Raw genomic sequence first — 23,290 nt, forward strand, 5'->3', positions numbered from 1 at the left:
CCCCGGTTTTCCTTTATAGAAGTTTTCATAAATCTACCCCTAGAACTGGGCATTTAAAAGAAATATATGTGTATGCAGGAGCCACTGGCTGTTTAGATAATGAATACTTGCTCCAAAACCAGATAGATGTATGTTAATTGGGTTGCTCAGCTCAAAGTAGGGAGTACTGAACACAACATCTAAAACCTTGGAGAAAATGTAACTTCACTGAGCTTTGAACTATGTAAGGTGTACAAGATAACGCTTTATTATTAGGTAATTAGATATAAAAACATTTAAGAAAATTACCTCAACAACAATAACTAAACTGAGCGAATTTGTGAGAGAGTTTAAATTTCACCTCAATTGTTAAGCTCCATTTATTAAAATTTTGTGTTTTCCCATAATTCAGCAGAATATTTTTACTCTTTTTTTTTTTTTTTTTTTTTAGGCACTAAAGTTTCATTAGACGCTTTAAAACGCCGGTTACACACCGTCAGCTCTAAGTACCAGACATCAAAATTTGCAAAAGATCATACCTCCAGCCCATTGTTTAAAGCTGAGATCCACCTAGCCATCCCGAATGTTGTCATGCGGCCTAGTCTGGAAGATATACAAGTAAGAAAAGGATGTATTGATGTGGCTGTGTATTGTATTAAGAATCAGAATCACATTTTCATAAATAGTTTATGAGGACAATATGTAACATAGTGAGTATCAAGGGATAATAAAAATCAGAACACTGTGATGATTGGTTTTGAGCATATTCTGTCAAAGTGCAATTGAAATTTTTATGAGCAGTACCAAATCTAAAGGGATGCAAAATAATGGCCTAATTCCCAAGAAATTTCCAGATGCTCTCTAATGATTAGGCATAATTTTACGCACTGAAACATTTTTGTATTGCACATTGCTAGGGATTGTATCAGAGATGTGACCATTACTATTGTCTTAGGGATTTTTGACAGTTTTCTTACCACTCATAACCGTAGTCCTACTGGGAGATTTTAAGTAAAAAAAATAAACTGTGTTATTAAGGTGAATGTAGATGAATACAATTTAGGAGAAGTCCAAGGCATGCTCCCATCTCTCCCTCCACATCCCAGGGTCTTTAGATTCTGTGGCAAGGGATTAGTACACTACACTTGGGTTCACAGAGCACTGGCATCACAGTGCCAGTGCTCTGTGATGCCAGTGCTCTGTGAACCCAAGTGTAGTGTACTATCCCTTGCCACAGAATCTAAAGACTCTGTGATGATAAAACAGGTGAACCAAGATGATAAGGAAAACTTTTCCTTTTCATGCTTTGGCTATAGGTCTGCTATAATGCTTATCATTATTTTTTATTTGGCTTCTGTCAACAAGACTAACATGTACAAGAAAGAGAAAGTCTGACTGGATCGTATATTTCTTTACATTTCAATTGGTAGTTTTTAGTATGGCTTCTCTCTTAGCATTCTTTTTATTGCCGTTCCCTAAAACAATTACATTCCATTTAATTCTTATTATATTTTTAAACCTAATTAGTAATAAGTTTAGCATTAAATGTCATACATGAGTGTTTTTTTGTTTTTTTTTTCATTTTGCAACAGGAACAGATTTATAGACTGTATAGTTTAGTAGGGTTAAATAGAAAAAGCTCAACCCTTTCAAAAATGTCCTATTGTTTATATAAATTTAGTGCACGTTATAAAACACAAATACAGTAGTGTTAATCATTATTAAATCTACCAACTAGGCAGAAACCAGTAATTGGGCATTTTGCAATTGATTTCATTCATGACATAACATGCACAGTTCGTATTGATTTGATCACAAGTCTGATTTTCAATTAGATTTGTATAATAATACACCCTTTCATAAGGCATACCTTTAGCGTTCTACAGGTACTAGTGGAAAAATTATGATTATGCCATGTATTTATGTGTTTTGCTTTGTACCTGACATACTGTTCCCATTTGAGTATATTGTTGTTCTTTTTCAGAGTGCGGTGAACAAAGCTATAAACATTGTACTTTCGGCAGCCAAAGACATTCCTCTGTGGAATTTTGCACATCTACATCACAAACAACAACAGGTAATGTACACTGCAGTTGAGTCCTTGTTAATGTGTATGATGCATTACTTATGCTTAATTGAGATAATATATAAATCATGTCACCAATGTGAGGAACATTATGAAATATTTCAATTACCTCTCACACATTCAAGAATGTTTTAGTTAGTATTAATTGTGCTACAAACAGATGTTATTAAAGTATAAATGTTTCCTTCTAATGCACCATAACATTACATCAACATGTTGGAGGTAAGATATTTGTTTCATATAGAGACATTACAGACATTAGTATGAAAATACATCCCCGTCCTACCCGAGTTAGGGCCAATTGTAAAGTGTAGAGGTACCACAGTCACCCCCACAACATGACATGACATCAGAAGTACCTCTCTCAACACATCTTTGATTACTTCCATAGTCAATCACAAAAGCCTGTCAGTTTAGCTTTGCTCTGTGGCCCCGATTGGCTCCATTTATGTCATTTGTCTTGCCAGCTCCAACGCTTTTTTACGGCAGTGATATGCCACTCTCCAGATAGTATTGTCCCACCATATCTTGCCAGGCTTCCACAGTTGGTTGTCACCACTGCTCTAGTTTGTTTAGTTCAATGCTTCCGTGTGGTGATTTTTGAACAATATACACTTTGAAAGTGGTTACAAAATATTCTGACATCTCTGTGTAATGAGCCTAAAAATAAACTTTATACAGTTTCTTGTAGTTATAGCCTCTTTTACACCTTTGCCAAAATAAAAGACATTTACTATTTAAGAAATACATCCCTATGACATTGTATAAAAAAGAGAGGAAAGCATTTTGAGTAGATATTTTTGTATTTTAAATATAAAGATGATTTCTGTCATTGCAGCTTTCGATACAGATGTAAAAACGTAATTAAAATATGTCCTTTCTCTTTGCAACACACATCGTATGTAGATAGTATTAGATCATTTAGTGTTTCACTATACCTGTTAGCAACTGTACTGTCTATTGTAAAATATAAAAATGTTAGACATAACCAGGTAGGATTATGACCATTTAAAAGCGCACAACTCTTATACAGCACACATGTTTTTTATACAGGTCATTTCACTTCTGTATTATAGTGACATAATGCCGAATATACCACAAGAGCCTTTCATCTAAAAGATCTTCTATACAATTTCAGTTGGAGATTTATAGTGCACTCTAACATTTTTTAAAAATCCCAGAAATGTTTGCCATGCTTTAAGTGCATGCTACGCCTGATGGCATCTGATCCCAATGTGGATGTTATTCACCACAATGTTTTGTTTGCTTTTAAAAAGATTAAATTACTTTTTATTGCCATAAACAATCGATAAAGTTAACCCTTTAGGTAATTTATTTTGCTATCTGCATTATGTGTGAAATCAGACACATGTGCAATAGTAATCAGTTCCTTACATAAAAATTACCCATAAATCATTACTCACTCGTTTATCTTCCTTTATAGCTCAACTTCTTTAGCTTTTATTTAACGCTAAAGCTGGGCTTTTCTATAGTTAGGCACAGGACACTCTGCTGGTGATGGCACCCATAGAATACATGACTGAAGCAAAGATTTATAAAAATTAAAAACAGGCTTTGAAGGTTTGCAAGTTAAGTCTTCATGGCTGGCATTACTTTTGAAACTAGACAGTGGGTCTCTAAGCTGAGTCTTGAGCTGACAATGTTAAGAACATCACTCTACAACAATTTTTTCATGTTTACATCCAGCATGTTTTGCAGTGCTGTGTTCAGCCCACAAGTTCCCAATTAAAGAACCCTGAAAAAAATTGTATATATCTAATTATTATTATCGGTTATTCATATGGCACCACAAAGGGTCAGCAGCGCCATACATAGTGCGTAGGAAAAAAACAAATCACGGCATACAGGGAAGTACAAGAAAAACAAAACAAAGTGCAATATAAATATACAACTAGAATGAACAACCCGGCTGATGACAGGTAGACCGGGCAGAGAGGTATGAGTGAATAAAGAATGCTGGGAGTCAGAAGAAGGAAGGAAGAGATGCGGGGAGTAAACTAAAGTAGGGTGGGCCTGAGCCCAGGAGTGTGGGAGCAACTAGCAGGGCCAGAGCTGGTAATGGAGGGGAGAGGAGGAGACCGAGGCAGGAATCCAGGTTGTGGAATGAAGCTTGGGTGCCGGAAGCAACAGGAAGGTGACAGATGGAGGGGGAGGACACAAGGAAATAGAGAGCCCTGCTCACAGGAGCTTACAATCTAGGGAAAGGGGCACATATTATTTTGTTATTTCTAATGGGCAAAATTCTTGGAGGATGTTAAAAGTTTGTGTCACCCTACAGTATTTTTGCTCAGTTTCCCCACTTGGACTTTTGCAACCTTTGCCTGTCCATGTTGGCCATGGGGTTCAATCTCCATGGATTTCATTGTTGATTTACCACCATCTAAAAGCATGTCTATATTTCTGGCGGTTGTTCAACTCACAAAGATGGGCTTTGTGCCCTTTCATAGACTTCCTTCTGCAAAACAAACAGCAGAATTACTGATCAGGGAAGTGTTTAGATAACACTAGTACTGGATGATGTGGTTTCTGATATGGGAGTAGCATTTAGATAACATTTTTGGAAACAATTGCCTTTCATCCACTATTCAATGGTCAGATAGAATGCATCAATCAGACACTAAAACACTATCTTCTGGGCTATATTTGCCAATTGCTAGATGACTCGATAAATGTTTTTTCCAAAGTTAGGGTATTCGTACATTAACTCCCAAAACTCATCCACTAATAAAAGTCCTTTTATGCCAATTTGGACCAGGCCTTCTCCCTAATTATTTAGGAGATTCTTCCATTGCAGTTATTAATACACAAGAGTTACTATAAAATAATCATGATGTATTAAGAAGCTACTTTACAACATGCACAGGACAGTTATAAACGAAAGAACTCCTGACAAGCACTGTAAAGCTGTGACTGTTTTAAAGATTGACAATGAAGTTTGGTCTCCACTCGAAATTTGAAAGTGATTGTGCCTACTTCTAAGCTAGACAAAACATATAGGACCATAGGACTCTTTAAAATCTTGTTACAAGTTAGTCACCTTGCTTTTCAACTTGAGCTCACAGACTCCATGATGGTTCACAGTTTTTCATATTTTTCTACTGAAACCAGTGATCTAAATCTATTTCCTGACCATACCTTGCCTCTCATAGATTCTGATCAAGTTGATGAACATGAAGTTAGTCTCCTATAAAAATTGTGGATTCACCCATTTTTCAAAATTGACTTTAATATGTAATACAAAGACAGGTGTATGCTACAGAAGACAGTTCATGGAAAACCAGAACTGCACATCTATGCTCCTAAATAATTGAGTGAATTTCACCAGATATATCCAAAGAAGCCCAGCATGCAGCGGATGTTGTTGATAGGGTAGATTACTGCTAGGAATAGAGTGTCCTTATACCTACAATTAATCAAAATGGGCAATATTGCTTCAGAAGTGTCCAATCTAATGCAATTTATCTCAGAGTCTATTTAGACATCATGATAGATACATTGTCAGCTTTTTTCACAGGATCTGTGAAAATGATTGATTGTGCTTGGAGGGATAAAGGCAGAATACTGTTTGTGGTTCATAAAGTAGTTGGTTAATTTGATGTCATCAGGGGGTAAATGTATCAAAGTCCGTTTTTTTCATCTCGCGAGAGATCGGCGTCTTTGCAGCTAAAACTGAAAGGGGTGATGGCTTGTAAAGGCAAACTTGTCTTACTGTCTTATGGTGGAAAAGAGGCTTTTTAGTCTTGTTAGTTCTCTGCACCACCAAACTATTTTAAAAAGTGTTAAAAGTCACCGTGACCTGTTTGTCAAAATCTGTTGGAAAAAAGCGCAAGCACATATATAATCCACATCTGAACACCCTTATTGTACTGCACCCCACCGTGGAAACACAAGGTTCTGCAAGTGTATGTGCAGCTGTAGTTACAGGTGCAGTGCAACATTTTTTTACAATACGCTAAATTACAACCAGCAAATGCATTTGTGACCAATTGTAAAATCTCACATTTAGGGTAATTTGTTGTTGAGATGAACACTACATTGCATTGAATGACACTACAACAGGGGTGGGCAATTAATTTCTTTCGGGGGCCACATGGAAAATCAGATCTGTGTTCGAGGGCCGAACCAAATTTATAAAAGGCATTTATAAAGGGCCCATCATAAAATGCAGCAAATTATATATAAGAATAATTTACCTGTTCAGTGGGAGAAATCTAGTCTGTCTTGGGCTTGAACAAGTGCACTGAAATCTGGCGGAATATCTGAGGTGGCTATGCGAAGGACAGCTGAGAGGTGGTCATCAGTGATACAGGATCTGTGTCTGGATTTGTTGAACTTCATCACTGAGAATGTCTGTTCACATATGTAGGTAGATCCAAAGAGGACTAGAATTTTCAGAGCATGTCTCCTCATGTGTGGAAAGTTCTCCTCTTTGAGTGATGAGTTAAACTCAAGCAATGGGACAGACCTAAAGTGCGCTGCCAGAAGTGTGTCAGAATGCAAGTCAATGAGTTCCATCTGAACATCACTGGGTGCATTATCCACATTGCAGCTGAAGGGAGAAGAAACCATGTCCATTTCACTCTCAAGTCTTTTGAAGTCTTGAAATCGCAATGAAAACTCAGCATGCAGTGCTTCTAACATGGATGAGTACCTGTGGAGGTGATCAGCTGATATTTTGGCTTCCTTCAGTGTTGGCATGTGAGTGAGAATATTGTCCCCCATTTGGTTTGATAGAAGCTGCAACTTTTTCATGAAAGCCTTCACTGCGCTGTACATTTCATGCACAAAAAGGCCCTTGCATTGCAGTTTGATATTCAGGTCATTCATCTGAGAAGTCACGTCTACAGCAAAACTAAGGTCTGCCAGCCAGTCTGCATCTGAAAGCTGAGGGATGTCATTTCCCTTGTTCTCACAGAACTGCCAGATCTCCTCTCTCAGGTCCCAGAAAACTTTCAGGACTTTTCCCAGGCTCAGCCACCTGACATTTGTGTGGTAGCTGATATCACAATGTTCAGACTCATTTTCCTCCAATAGTGCAACAAACTGTCTGTGATTCAGTGCTCTTGCTCTGATGAAGTTAACGGTTTTAGTTACAACATCAACAACATGGTTCATTTTTAATACTGACCTACACAACATTTCCTGATGTATAATACAATGCAAAAATGTCAATTTCTGCTCAGGGTTAATTTCGGTAACTTTATCCTGCATTCTCTTTAAAAGTCCAACATTTCTCCCCGTCAGATTTGGACAACCATCTGTTGTCACACCTACAAGTTTGTCCCATTTCAGTCCCAACTTGTCTAGACAGGCATTTACTTCTGTTAGGAAATCAATCCCTGTTGTTGTCCCTTTCATTGACTGCATGGCTGCCAGTTCCTCCGTTATTTTGAAGTCTGCAGTGATCCCACGTAAGAAGATAAGTAGCTGGGCAGTGCCTCGTACATCGCAGCTCTCATCCAGAGCCAGGGTAAAAAAAGGAAAATGTAACCGCTCTGTTCTTCAGCTGAAACTCCAAATTTCCTGCAATGTCCTCAACCCTTCTCGTCACAGTACGCCGGGACAGAGGAATGTTCTCAAATGCATCCTTTTTCTCTGGACATATTAGCTCAGCAGAGTCCACCAAACACTCTTTAATAAACTCACCGTCAGAAAACGGTTTACTTCGTTTAGCTATTTTATGAGATATGAGATAACTTGCTTTGGTAGCTGTATCTCTGGATGTGCTAAGTTTTGTAAAAAGTGTTTGTTGAGTTTGCAGCTTGGATAGCAAAATCTCCGACTCCTTTGCTCGCTCTTGGTCAGACAAGTTCCTATATTTATCCTCATGTTTGGTCACATAGTGGCGATTCAGATGATAATCTTTCAACACAGCGACAACTTTGCCACAAACTAAGCAAACGGCTTTGCCTTTGACTTCCGTAAATAAATTTTTAGCAGTCCATGTCTTGTTGAAAACACGGCATTCAGAATCAACTTTCCTTTTTTTTATGTGAGACGACATTTTTGGGGGGCAGGAGCAGCTAGCGATGTAAACAAACAAAGAGAAGCACAATAGTAATTGCAGTGCCGGCAGAATGGGCAGCAAATTAGTATCCCCTATGATAGGTGGTATCACTCACGTTTAGGCAGATTTAAGCAGAGTGTCTGAAGGTCAGGAGCAGAGGACGAGACAGCTGGCAGTATGGCAGTGGCAGGAGAACTTACTGGGAAGAGATAAAAAACAGAAGAGAACAAGTTACTAGCACCTCCATAAATAAAAACAGTGACCCACAGCACAGCCATCAATAAAAACAGTGACCCACAGTACCAATATCAATAAAAACAGTGACCCACAGTACCAATATCAATAAAAACAGTGACCCACAGCACAGCCATCAATAAAAACAGTGACCCACAGTACCAATATCAATAAAAACAGTGACCCACAGTACCAATATCAATAAAAACAGTGACCCACAGTACCACCATCAATAAACACAGTGACTGGAACCCCCACCTAGATATTACCCCACTATACCAGAGCTCTATCCGTCCATCTGTCCATCTTTAATCAACATCATGCCGGGCACAGCAGGGCTGAGGGGCAGAGCGGCATGATGCCCGCTGTCCTGTGGTGATCCGCATCATGCCGTGCTGCCCCTCAGCCCTGCTGCACCCGGCATGATGTTGTCTGTAACGGTAATACTTACCTTTTTACTGTCTTCTTCCACACTCTTCTGTGCTCTCCTCCGCGGCGCTGCTGTGAATGTGGCGGGAGAGGTGTATGGACAGTGCGCACTTCCTCCCTACGCAGCAGCGCAGGGGATTACGCTGTATCCGGCCCCGGCATGATCTGATGCTCTGGAAGGGACGCGCATCGCCGACCAGCTCCGTATCCCTTCCAGAACCTGTGGCTGGCAGCAAAATAAATTAAATCTCCTGGGCAGACCCGGCGGGCCGGATTCGGAAGGCTGGCGGGCCGTATGTGGCCCGTGGGCCGGAGTTTGCCCAGGTCTGCACTACAATATAGTAAATGGATGTTTGAAAGATGCTTTCAAACTATCTTTATCTTTGTATCCCTGATATCACAATGAGAATTTTTACTTCAGCTGTGTTTACAGTCGTGTAGTAATGATTATATGTCCTGATGTCCTGCATTGCTCTCTTCAGTCCCTACTTTATTTCCATAGGGCATTTTCTGCTGGCTATTTTTCAGGGTTGTCCTGTCATGTTTGCAAGCAATGTAGCTGACATTTCCTTCTTCACCAAGTAATACTACATGTTTCTATTCTCCATACAACAGACAGAGGATTCTGACATGAAATACAAATTATGTTTAAATTAGTAAAGTAAAGAAAGCACTAAGTATGTGAAAAGAGAACATAAAATTATTATTCCACTAAGTCTATTTTAAAAGAATTAATATGAAATATTATTCATAAAAATTAAGCAATAGAGTGATGGCTTTGTATAATCTGTGGCAATTATTTCATTTTTTATGTGTAAAAGAATTTATTCGGGCCATAATTTTGGCATTTTGCAACTGGTCTTTTAGTTTAGCAAACTGTGTACTTTCCAATTAGGTACTGATTTATTTTCCAGTGTGTTAATTTTACTGAAATGGCCATTAGCATTGCATTCAGTTTCTATGCTTGTTTTTATGTGATGAGCTGCACATTTTATGAAAAAATTGAGCAATACATGAAATTATATTTTAGTCATTTGAAAGAAACTCTGTCTGTAGAAGTTTAATTTCTCTTGTCAGTATTTAGAAATAAAGTACTATGAATTAAAGTATCATGTTATGAGATCTAAACTAGTCCCTTACTTTATAGGTGACAGCTTTTGCTCCATGGGTAGTTAACAGTGATGGGCTGAATCCATTATTCGCCCTAGACTCACCACGGTCATTTTAATATTCCCAACAAGCCTTTTTACTCCAATTATTTTGTAATTTGCAGCTCCTCACTCACTCTTGCCAATATGATATTGGTACCATTGAGTTTGTATGGCTAAGGTTTGGGGCACCTTGCCATGCTGGGCCCCTGGTTGCCATTCCAAACATCCCTACTATAATCTGACACTAGTGGTTAGGAATTACTAATGACCATGTTGCACTTCTGCGCTACTAAAATGCTCTATTTTGACTTTTGGGTGGACCTGATACAACAATTATTCAATGTAAGGTGACATGCAGAGATGTCAGTGCAAGCAAAGTGGAGAAAAAAGTCTTTGAAGACTTTGCATACTTTATGTCAGTGATGATGTTCAACAATCATAATTTACTGCACATGCACTATGTAGTGATCATTTTTATTGATTATAATTTATTATATTTTTGATGATAGGTTTATCATTTGCTTAACAAAATCAATGATATTCCCCAGGGCCTGATTTAAGGGTTCCAGCCGCCACCTGAATTTTGGAATGTGGGAGAAAACCGGAGCACCCGGAGGAAACCCACGCAAACACGGGGAGAACATACAAACTCCACACAGATAAGGCCATGGTCAGGAATCAAACTCATGACCCCAGTGCAGTGAAGCAGAAGTGCTAACCACGGAGCCATCGTGCTGTATGTTTATGTGTGTATGTATGTATGTATATATATATATATATATGTGTGTGTGTGTGTGTGTGTGTGTGTGTGTGCCTCACAGCACTGGGGTCATGAGTTTGATTCCCGACCATGGCCTTATCTGTGTGGAGTTTGTATGTTCTCGCTGTGTTTGCGTGGGTTTCCTCCGGGTGCTATGGTTTCCTCCCACACTCCAAATACATTAATTAGGTTAACTGGCTGCTAGTCTCTCTCTCTCTGTCTGTCTGTGTGTATGTATGTTATGGAATTTAGACTGTAAGCTCCAATGGGCAGGGACTGATGTGAGTTCTCTGTACAGCGCTGCAGAATTAGTGGCGCTATATAAATGACAGATGATGATATATATATATATATATATATATATGTGTATATTCACACAATTGTAAAATATTAATTAATACATAAAAACACAGGGCCCGATTAATTAAGGAAAGGAAAGCCAAAAAAATTTGTAACTTTGTACCTCAGCAAAACCGTGTTACATTGGAGGAGGATATAAAGCAAACGTGGAGACAGGTTTATAGTTAGAATATGGCATGTCCTAGATCAACTTTAAATTGCAGTGTCAACATAAAGCTAACAAGTATTTGTGTGCTACATGAAAAAACAGCCAGTATTTAACTTATGTGCAAAATAATAAACGAAGATGTACCCCTTGCATTGTAACATGGTTTTGTCCAGGTGAAAACTTACTTATTTTTTTAATTACTTTCATTAATGAATCAGGCCCACATTAGTTTGAAAACACATTAAAATGTCACTGTAAAATTCCACATTCAAAGTTAGACACATTGCGCTGTTCTCTCTTGCTTGATCTTGCAGTGTACACTACCAGGGGAGGGCTGGGAGACTTTAGTCCAAGGGGCAAGCACACAGCACTGGCCCACAAGTAGCGGCCCATCCTTAAAGGGTACAATATATATTTTTGGTACAATATATATTTATCTATATAAAAAGAGGCTATTTTAGTGTTGCTTAATCCATATATATATTTTTATGCCCAGGCCCAGAGCTGGATTAAGGCTCTAGGTGGCCTGGGCACTTTAGACAGGGTAACCCCCTATGATGTAACATGGTTATCATTTTCGACAAATACACAGACAAATACTGTGTGCACTACTGTTAGGTGCACACAGTTCTGCCTTCACGAGCAGTACACGGTGAAGCGGGACATACCTCCCAACTGTCCTAAGCGGAACAGTCACCCAAATTTGGGACTGTCCCACCAGATTCAGAACAGTTGGCAGACTGTCCTGCTCTCTCCTACCTGTCTTGTCACTGTCACCACTTGTGGCTGCTGGTTACTTTAGTTCCGTTGCTGGTTGTCTGGATCCTTGGAATATTGGAGGCCCTTTATGGTAAAAAAATAAATAAAAAAATGGGTACATAAAATTTACAAAACTTAGAAAACAACAATCCCCGGCATTAAATCAATATATAACCCACGTTTTATAATTAGGTCCCCCTTTATGCCCACATGCTTTAGCCACACATGTCCCCCCTCTGCCCAGCACCTTTAGCCACACATGTCCCCCCACTGCCCCAGCACCTTCAGTCACACATGCCCCCCCTCTGCCCCCAGCACCTTTAGTCACACATGCCCACCTCTCCTCCCACCTTCACACACACTAGCTCCCCCATCACAGTACCCCTTCCTCTTACCTTTGACTCCAGGCATAGACAGACATGCTGCAGCTCCAACACAGAACTCCATCAGCCCCGCCTACACTGTGTACCATGTGACCACTGTGGTCACATGACACAGTGATCTGAAGCTGTACCGAGATGCGATGGAGACAGCCTTTGCAGTCTGTGCAGGGGCTGTCACATTGCGTAGTACTCACTGCAGGGGCATCATCCATTCACAGAATATTGTGCTACAAGCTGTAGTACAATATTCTGTGAATGAATGATGCGGCTGCTGTGAGTACTACGCGATGTGACAGCCTCTGCACAGATTGCAAAGGCTGTCTCCATCGCATTACTACTGGACCACCAGGCAGCCCAAAATACTATTCTTCTATCCGGCCCGGGAGACATCTGCCCCCCGGGCCAGCCCGCCCCTGTGCACTACCTGATGTTCACTCTTGCCTGTTCTTGAAGCATTGTCAGTTGGCTTCTGGAACCTTGGGGTCCTGTATTGAAAATGTGAAGAAATGCAAAATGTTAACAAACCCTGAATGATTAAAATACAACACTCCATTATGACCAAATAAAACAACCCCTTAGTACAGGCATATATAGATAATAAAAGATATGAAAATTATTTATAATCATATACTGACCTCTACCAATCCCCGACAGTCAGTTAATTAACCCCCAGCCCTTAGCCAATTAATAATTTTTATGCCCCCTGCAGCTTATTCCCCCCCCCCCACCCCCGAGTCATGATATGTACCACTGCCCCCCCTGTAGAGAATAATAAGTAAAGCCACTATTATCCCCCCTAGTCATGATCTGTGCCTCTGTAAAGCCACTATTATCCCCCCCTAGTCATGATCTGTGCCTCTGTGCCACTGCCCCCCCAGTCATGATCTGTTCCACTGCCCCCCCAGTCATGATCTGTTCCACTGCCCCCCCAGTCATGATCTGTTCCACTGCCCCCCTAGTCATGATCTGTTCTACTGCCCCCCCCAGTCATGATCTGTGCCACTGCACTCCCAGTCATGATCTGTGCCACTGCCCCCCCAGTCATGATCTGTGCCACTGGCCCACCCCCTCCAGTACACTGATCTGTGCCTCTGTGCCACTGCCCTCCCCAGTCATGAGCTGTGCCTCTCTGCCTGAAGCCCTCTGTGCCACTGCCCCCCCCCCCCCTCCAGTCATGATCTGTGCCTCTGTGCCTGAGGCCCTCTGTGCCACTGCCCGCCCACCCACCACCCAGGCAAGAATAATGAGGCCATGCAGCCTATTCATCCGCCCCTCCCGCCCTGGTTTTTAACACCCCCTGGGATACCCCTTGGGATACCCATAGTACCGTTTAGTCTAACTTTTACTTACCTGTCAAACTGTGATCTCCTCTTCTGTTCGCTACGGTGCCCGGCGGTGACTCTTCTTTCAGTGCGGTCGCGGTCTGTCTGCTTAGTGTGGTCTCGTGAGATGTTAACCTCTCACGTGACCACACTAAACAGCGCACTGACGTCAGCTGACAGCTTCTGATTATCTGTTACTCATTGGTGGACTCCATACACAGGGGCAGACCCCATAAGGTAGGCATTTTGGAGGGGGGGGGGAGTGGTTCTGCCGAAAACCAATGATAATTATTTTTTTTCCACTTAACCAGCTCTGCGTCCCCAAACCCCCCCCCCCCCCCCTTAAATCACACAGCTTAAATAGACTGTGTGATTGTTCTCTATATCAGAATCACTGTAGTAAATATTTTAACTGAACAGTGTTTTAATACTTCACCTTGTATCTCAGGACCAATGCTATATATAAGCATCTAAGCATATAGATGGTACAGTGATCCCATATAGCTCATGCTGATCTTCCTTTGTGGTTCCGGAATGTGACCATATATAATATAAACAGACTTAATGGTTCATGTGGTTGCCCCATACAGCACATAGTGATTGCTATTGTACTCCTTTGTTTTTCTTTTTCTGTTTCAACAGTTGGAGCAAAATGCTGCAAGAGATCTAGGCGATGAACTTACCAAGATGGTCGTGCTTAAACCGTTGGATAAGCAAATCACTGAGCATAAAGATGTAAGCAAAGTTGTAATCCAGCTGAGCTCTATTATCCTGTCTCTTAAAGCAGACGCAACTGATGTTCTCAACAGTTTTACTACATTTTCTGGAATCTGGAATCAGGTAAGAAATGTATACCTTCTGTAACTGTAGTTGTTCCTACACATATGAATTAAAATACAATAATCTATGTGCACAAAACTTAAATGTAGGCTGAACATGTAGACTGAATTCTGGTTGGTTGACTGTTCTTTCTTGCAGTTTGTAAGGTGTGTGTTAAATTAGTGTGTCAATTAAGCAACTCTTTGGTAAAGATAATGTGCAATAGTGGACCTAGTGTAATGTTTCGACCAATGGCAGTAACTTAGATTGAATGTAAATACTAAGTTATCATTATATGTTATGTTTATTATGAAACAAATCTATGAAAGTAAAGTAACTACTTTCACACTGAAAGGCCGTTTTTTAGAGGTTGGGTAGGGCAATGACGTCTGTCCTGTTTTCTTGCTACTTTCTCTTATTCTGTAGATGATCCAACACACTTGTCCTCACACAGTATATACACTTGCGCACAAACTATGACTGTAGAGTGCATTTACTTTATAGGATGAGCATTCAGCAGTGCTATACAGGTCATCAGATAAATGTTTTCTGGTTATTTCATTCTGGCTGCTGATTAACTTATTTCAAGCTTCAAATTAGAGGATGTAGGCTAGAGCAGGAAGAAAATTATAGATGCAGAATTTGTGGCACATACAGTTACAATGGCCTTGTGCAGCACAGAAGTCAATACAGCCTTGCAGTGACCTGTTAGCACCATAGTTGTAAATCTAGTTGTAAATGTCCAGATGTTGTTTTACATGCATTCTAATTTTGTTTCTTTTATCGCTGCATTTTTATAGGATGTCGATGAAAAAGTTAAAGAATTCCTGGACACTAACCCAGTAATGTCTGAATTTCGAAGTCAACTGAGTTATTATTCAGTAAGTAAAATATTCATAGATTTAGAGCACCATCTTCCAATTACTGTATTTCCATATATATATATATATATATATATATAAATACTTATATTGTGTGATATCATTTTCATTTTACCTTTACAGCAATTGGAAAGCCAAATTAGTGAGCTTCCAGGTCACTGTATTGTAGGATCTGTTGACTTTTCCACTGATTGTCTAAAAATGGCGTTGGTACAGGAGTGCCGCAGATGGAAGAGAGCAATTGGCTCTGCTTTAAATAAAAAGGCTGCTATGGATATGGATGAGATCTATTCATTTATTGATAATCTTAGTAAGAGATTGAACCGACCAGTCAATGACCTTGATGATGTGCGTGGAGCCATGGATGCCCTGAAAGAGATCAGGGAGTCAGAAATTAAAATGGACATGATGATTGGACCTATTGAGGAGTCCCATAGCCTTCTGGTAAAGTATGAGCTACTGTTTCAAGATGGCAATGCTGAGCGTGTGGATGGATTAGCTTATGCCTGGAAGAATTTGAATACACAGGTAAATATGTCATTTCTGATGTGTGCATTATGAAGATTATCATCTTTGCTTATAATATTGATTTAATTCTGTTTTAACATTTATCCAGGTTGTCCAAACCCAAAATTTACTTATCAAGGTGCAACCAGAGATGAAAACAGATTTACTGGACGGTGTGAAAAAGTTTCAGGTCGATTCTAGCGAGTTTTATAAAGATTATGATATATCGTAAGTATAGGTTGTTAAATGTAGCTCATTGCCTCTGGGTTCTAAGGGTATTTCTGCACAAGTGCACAGCAAATCTCTTGTGTATTGGTTTTCATTTTCACTTCTTCAAATCTGAGATTTTGGGATAATTATCTTTACTGCATGAATTTTTAAACAACTCTAGTAACTGTCAGTGTGGAATTTCACCTTCTTGTGTACAAGAAGTGATGTAATTACTGCACAGAAATACTCTTTTTAACTGTTCGCATAAAAAGCAGATTTGAACCTTTTCTCAGCTACTGAACGCCAGACATTAACCTGAACTGTAACCTAAATGATCAGTTAAGAAATTAATGTTAACTCATATTGTTGCCCCCAAACACCACAGATGAGATCCGAAAGTTTACATTCCTATCTCTAATCAGGGATATTTAGCTTAATCAATTTGATCAAGGCAGTTATTATATTACAAATCGAAAAGTATTTTACACAAGAGTTAAGAATAAAAAAAATGTTGTTTAGGGTATAAACATCTAAAATGGGATATGGGTATGTTCCAAAAAAAAGGAAGAGGGAGGAAAATGAGAAGCAATGGAATTAAGGGTACAGGATGTGGATAATGTTTAACTGGCTAACAACGCTCCCTGCCACTTGCCAATGCACTATGATGCAGGTTATTGAGTTCTTGGGCATAATATCATACTGTCCTAAATTCTTTATCCTAAAATGGGATGGCTCTGCTCAGGGGCAGGCAGGGCAGGGGGGCAGGGGGACATCCGCCCCCCGTGCCAGTCCCAAAATAGGTAGGGTAGCCCTACCTTAGGCTGGGTCACTGTATTATTTTGCTTTAAAACAGGCTGCTGAGTCAAGTCTTGCCCCCCAGGCCACAATTTGCCAGCCCTCCCCTGGCTCTGCTCTGGATGTGTTCTTTATTAATATTTTCTGTGAGAAAATTCCAGTTCTTTGTTGTGTACAAGAAGTGATTGCTCCATAAACATTTCTGCTATATGCTGCATTCTGCTCTTTTAGCAACATGTTGTATAATGTATGTAGTCTGCCACTAGTAGAGGCTTGCATAAATATACTTATTTTCATAACCCACATCCACAGGGGTCCTGGTGTTGAAGGCATTCCTCCTAGGGAAGCAAGTGACAGATTACAAGTTTTCCAGGCAAAGTTTGATGAATTGTGGAGAAAATATGTAACTTTTTCTGGAGGAGAAGAACTTTTTGGTCTCCCAGTTACAGGTAAACTCCAAATCATAATGTCATTTTGATTTATGAATGGCAACTGTTTGCGATATGAGATAGACACAAACATATTCCTGATCATATGTATGTAACATTTTGCACACATAAAATGCATGGCTTGTACCAATATTCTCAAAAATAACCTGTCAAGTTTTTTTCTAATATTTATTTCAGAATACCCTGAGCTACAAAGGATCAAGCGTGAGCTATCATTGCTTCAGAAACTGTATGGCCTTTATAATGCAGTTATAGAAAACATTAATGGATACTATGAAATCCTGTGGACTGACCTGGATATTGAGAAAATTAACAATGAACTTCTGGACTTCCAAAATCGGTAGTTTTTTTAAAATGTATTTTTATTAAAATATATATGCATTTTAGTGGAACATTGTATGTGTCTGGTATATATATTCCACACAAGAAGTACAGCAGATATCAATTAAATAAAATAAAAAATTTGGGGGGACTCATTTGTAATGGACACCAACACACACAGCGGGACTCCACTACAGCACCCCGAGACTGTTACATGGGTGCATCACGCAGACGAGGACAGGACAGGAGCAGTCATAGAAATGAGGTCTCTCCTGCAGGCAGACTGGACTACTTTACTTAATTTCTCTGGATTTGATAATAAATACCTGTGCGAATAGCTTGAGGTTGATCTTGAATAGTTGAATTTAATTACTGCTTTATCTGCTAGAAGAACAATGGATTATATTCATTAGCAAAAATAGAATTCTTTGTTGCGTCTGCTTTGTGTTCTGGGCGTCTAAATAAATTGGTACAGTACAATGTGTGCCTGCACAAACTTTGAAATAAATATCTCAATATTGTACACACTGGTAGAGTGTGTGAAAATTTGAAGAATAACAAATAATAATACATATGTAAAATAATGTTTACCATAATAAATACATGTTACTCTGCCCTTATTTTTAGAATTCGCAAGCTGCCCAAAGCGTTGAAAGAGTGGCAAGCATTTAATGACCTGAAAACCAAGATTGACGATTTTAGTGAGAGTTGCCCTCTGCTTGAAATGATGTCAAACAAAGTAAGACAATCCCTTCACATTTTTGTTACTGCTAAAGACTGAAATGTTTGCAGGTGATAGTATCCGCATACAGTATTAAAATGTAATATTTTACAATAAATTGACAAGCGCATGATCACATCAAATCTTAGGAACCTGCTCAGTTCAGAGTGATTGTAGTTCACAACATGCAGATAACAAATGGCCAATTAAGAACTAAATGTAAAAGGTGGCCATGCATCACCAGAATTTCCCCAGCCAACATGGATGTAACAATCATTATTTAATAGGTTTAACCATTTTATTTTCATAGAATGTAAGCAACTGTAAATAATGTTTGTACTGAGGTAAATTCGGTTCTATACATAATACTTCCTGACTTAAATACATGAAAATTGGTCACACAAGTGCCTGGTTTTCCATTTTTGGGCCTAGGATAATTTCTAAAGGAATTGTACCATGAAAAAACCCAAAACAAATATTGTAATGTATGGAGAAATGATTGGATTCACATACACTCTTTCATCGTCATGAAATGGAATGTTCATATAATGTAAATCACTTACTTTGTTTCTCCATTTCTCAGAATTATGTGCTTACTAGTTCTTTAATATTCTACGTGCCATTTACCTCATTGCTGACTGTTTATAGAACTGCCTTATTAGGTCCATATCAGAGCTGTCAGTCAGCCAACAATAGTTTATTTTTATTTGTTATTATGCTGTCCCTTTAAAGAAATGTCTAATGTTTACATTTTGTAATAGATCCTTTTTTTTCATTAAGTATTAAACTGTACCAGAAGATGATTTAGTTCTTAAAGGACACTACCCACATGGACCATATCATATAAATGTACCTCAGTATTTCCTACTTGAATATGTTCATTTATAAAGTGGAAGGACAATATAATATTAATAGGGGCTATGTCGGTGGATTCCAATCTTTTTCAGCTCAAGGCACCCAAGTAGTCCCCCGCCTTGTTTACCACTGGCCCTGGCCGAGACACCCTTCTGAGACCGCTGAGGCACCCCAGGGAGCCTAGGCCCACAGTTTGGGAACCACTGGCCTATGTATTATTTGATCTGTGGCATAATTTCCTTTTCAGCCTAATACGTTTTTCGATTTTTTTTTTCTGTGCAGAAATCCCTGCTTGTTGTATTATATTTCATTCTCCCATGCTACTCATTCTGTAGGCAATGATGAGGAGACACTGGGACAGAATTTCACAACTTACTGGCCACAGTTTTGATGTAGAATCTGAAAGCTTTTCCCTGAAGAATATAATGGAAGCATCATTGTTGAAGTATAAAGAAGACATCGAGGTAAGTACTGTAGGATTAGTTGAAGGATCAAAGGGCATCAATTTCATAAGCTTGAGACATCATAGTGAATATTGCTATTTGCATTTTAAATCCTTGTAGAATTTTGTACTGGCCCATACAATGTTCAGACTCCTAGAGTAATGCAGTCAGAGAGTATTATTTGTCTGATGTGAGACAATATCGCTCAATGAAAAAACAATAGATGTGACACTTGCACTGTGCAGTGAGTGACAGTGATTGTTAATATAATATCTGTAGATCCACAGATCATTTTAAAGAGAATAAAGTGCAGTAGTAATTTTATATTACTCATGACATACTTATTATTTTGCTGGGTATATTTGTTATTTATTATACATAATAATTATTTATGTACAGTACTGTATGATCATCAAAGCCAAAAACTAGTTTTCTATTATGTCAATGTAATAAACAGCTTTCTCAGATAATTTGTATCTTCTTTTGAATTATTTTGGTTGAAATCTTTGATCTACATTGACGATTTCTATTTTGTGCATAGCATAATGCTTACATTGTTTATAGCAAGGTAATAAACTAACCCTAGAATACTTTAGTCATGGTCTGAATTGCTACATCTAAGAATGTGTTTCCACCTGTGTTCATGTAAGGAGCTCCCAAAAACCTTTTCTGTTGGTGATAACTAAGTTTGAGAAACATGGATGCTAATGTAAGCTTGGCAGCAGTTGCGTTGGTATTATTAGTCCAACTTTTCATTAGGGATAGTGTGCAAATATCAAAGCAGATCATTTTCATTAAGCGTAAGATAAGTAAAAGGCCACGTAAACTTTGTGTAGGCAAGGTTATTATTATACATATCACAAGACTGTAACTTATCATTGTTATCAAATATGATTACATATCAGACAGTGATATAAGAACAAAACAGTTGCACTGACTACTTTATTATTATTATTATTATTATTATTATTAATAATAATTTTTATTTATAAGGCGCCACAAGGCATCCGCAGCGCCATACATAGACAAACAAATTACAATACAATGGGAGACAGCACAGTACAGTAAACAGTAAGCACAGCAACTCAGTAAGCTCGATGCACAGCTAGAGAGGGCGGGGAAGGGGGAGGGAGGATCCGCAAACGACGGGGCCCAAGAAGGAGGGCGCGGAAGACAGGGAGACCCCCAGGGGGGAGGAGAGAGCGAGAGTGGAAGTGGGGTGTAGGACCCTCGAGGAGGAGGGCTAAGTAGCTGGAGAGCAGAGTTAGAAGTGGTGGAAACAGGAGGAGAGATGGCCCTGCTCAGAGGAGTATACAATCTAAGGGGAGGGGTGGACAGACAGAGAGACACAGGGGAGAGAGGGAGAGTAGGGGGACGGAGGCAGAAGATAAGGTAGGAAGTTAAGTGGGAGACAGAAAGGCTTTAAGAAAAAGGTGGGTTTTTAGGGCCCGTTTGAAACTGGACAGATTAGGGGAAGTTCTGATGGAGGGAGGGAGCTTGTTCCAGTGGAGGGGGGCAGCGTGGGCGAAGTCTTGGATACGCGCGTGGGAGGAGGTTATAAGGGGGGAAGAGGGGCGACGGTCAGAGGCAGAACGGAGAGGGCGGGATGGAGCATGAATGGAGAGGAGGCTGGAGATGTAGGGCGCAGTGGAGTTGGCGAGGGCCTTGTAGGTGAGTGTGAGGAGCTTAAAGAGGATTCTGAAGGGGAATGGGAGCCCGTGAAGAGCTAGGTAGAGGGGGGAGACAGAAGAGGAGCGGCGAGAAAGGAAGATAAGCCTAGCGGCAGCGTTAAGAACAGATCGAAGGGGATCGAGATGAGAGTGGGGGAGGCCAGTGAGGGGGAGGTTGCAGTAGTCCAGGCGGGAGATGATCAGAGAGTGGATAAGGCATTTGGTGGCATCTTGGGAGAGGAAGGGCCGGATGCGAGCGATGTTACGCAGCTGGAAGCGGCAGGATTTAGCAAGAGAGAGGATGTGGGGGCCAAAGGAGAGAGAGGAGTCGAGGATGACACCAAGGCAGCGAAGTTGGGGGACAGGGGAGATAGAGGTGTTGTCGACAGTGATGGAGAGGTCAGAAGGAGATGAGCTATGAGAGTGAGGAAAAACTATGAGCTCAGTTTTGGCAAGGTTAAGCTTGAGCAATCGAGAGGACATCCAGGAGGAGATAGCAGAGAGGCAGGCGGACACCCTAGAGAGGAGGGAGGGAGAGAGATCATGAGAGGAGAGGTATAGTTGAGTGTCGTCAGCGTAAAGGTGGTAGCTGAAGCCAAAGGAGCTGATCAGTTCACCCAGAGAGGAGGTGTATAGAGAGAAGAGTAAGGGTCCCAGAACAGAGCCCTGAGGGACCCCGACTGGAAGGGTGGATGGGGGGGGAGAGAGACCCAGAGGTGGTGACAGAGAAGGATTGATGAGTAATGTAAGAGGTGAACCAGGACAGGACTGGGCCGGAGAGGCCGAAAGACTGGAGGGTGTGAAGGAGGAGGGGGTGGTCAACGGTGTCGAAGGCTGCAGAGAGGTCAAGGAGGATGAGAAGGGAGAAGTGGCCCCTGGCTTTAGCAGAGAGGAGGTCATTGGTGACTTTAGCCAGGGCAGTTTCAGTGGAGTGGAGGGGGCAGAAACCAGACTGGAGAGGATCAAGGAGGGAGTATTCAGAAAGGTAGGAGGTGAGACGGCTGCAGACGAGCCTCTCGAGAATTTTGGAGGCAAAAGGGAGAAGAGATATGGGGCGATAGTTTGAGAGAGAAGTGGGGTCGAGATTAGGTTTCTTAAGAATGGGGGATACGAGAGCGTGTTTGAATGAGGAGGGGAAGATGCCAGTGGAGAGGGAGAGATTAAAGAGGTGAGCAAGGTGGGAACAGGTGGTGGGGGAAAGGGAGCGAAGAAGGTGGGAGGGGATGGGATCCAGGGGACAGGTAGTGGGGGGGAGGATGGAAGAGTGGGAGGGGTGGAGGAGAGAGTGGAGGAGGAGATTTCAGGTCGGATGGCTTCGATTTTAGAGGAGAAGAAGGAGGCGAAATCAGAGGCAGTCAGGGAGGAGGGAGAGGGGTGGAAGGGAGGGGGCCAGGAGAGTGCTGAAGATGGCGAAGAGGCGGCGGGGGTTAGAGGACTGGGAAGAGATGAGGGATTTAAAGAAAGATTGTTTAGCGAGTGAGAGGGCAGAGCTGTAGTATAAAGGATGAATTTAAAGTGGAGGAAGTCAGCCAGGGAGCGGGATTTTCTCCAGTGATGTTCGGCGGTATGGGAGCATTTTTGGAGGAAGAGGGTAAATTTGGAGTGCCAGGGTTGGGGTTTGGAGCAGCGGGGGTGGACGGAGTGGGCAGGGGCGACCACGTCCAGAGCGGAGGTGAGGGTGTGATTGTAGAGGGAGACCGCCTGGTTGGGGCAGGCCTGGGAGGAAAGGGGAGAAAGGAGGGTATCGAGAGAGGAGGACAGAGAGGCAGGGTCAAGAGCGTCGAGGTTGCGTATGGACAGAGTAGGTTTGGGCAGGGGGAGGTGAGCAGGAGAAGAAGAGAGAGAAGGAGAGGAGATGGTGGTCGGATAGAGGAAAGGGAGAGATGGAAAAGACTACATAGGTAGGAGAAGACAAGATCAAGGGAGTGACCAAGGCAGTGGGTAGAGGAGGAGTTCCATTGGGTGAGACCAAGGGAGGAA

General features: G+C 40.8%; 1 protein-coding gene across 1 annotated transcript in view; it reads left to right on the forward strand.

Moving 5' to 3' along the window:
- Positions 1-23,290, forward strand: part of LOC142158677 (dynein axonemal heavy chain 5-like) — a 363,541-nt gene that overhangs the window by 67,724 nt on the left and 272,527 nt on the right. The window contains exons 24-33 of the mRNA XM_075212884.1: positions 431-597; positions 1,964-2,056; positions 14,282-14,479; positions 15,259-15,339; positions 15,463-15,867; positions 15,956-16,074; positions 17,164-17,300; positions 17,478-17,640; positions 18,249-18,360; positions 19,533-19,661. Of these exons, the coding sequence (XP_075068985.1) occupies positions 431-597; positions 1,964-2,056; positions 14,282-14,479; positions 15,259-15,339; positions 15,463-15,867; positions 15,956-16,074; positions 17,164-17,300; positions 17,478-17,640; positions 18,249-18,360; positions 19,533-19,661 (1,604 nt within the window). The remainder of the gene's footprint in view (positions 1-430; positions 598-1,963; positions 2,057-14,281; positions 14,480-15,258; positions 15,340-15,462; positions 15,868-15,955; positions 16,075-17,163; positions 17,301-17,477; positions 17,641-18,248; positions 18,361-19,532; positions 19,662-23,290) is intronic.

Source organism: Mixophyes fleayi, chromosome 5 (assembly GCF_038048845.1).
Source record: "Mixophyes fleayi isolate aMixFle1 chromosome 5, aMixFle1.hap1, whole genome shotgun sequence".
Taxonomy (NCBI): domain Eukaryota; kingdom Metazoa; phylum Chordata; class Amphibia; order Anura; family Limnodynastidae; genus Mixophyes; species Mixophyes fleayi.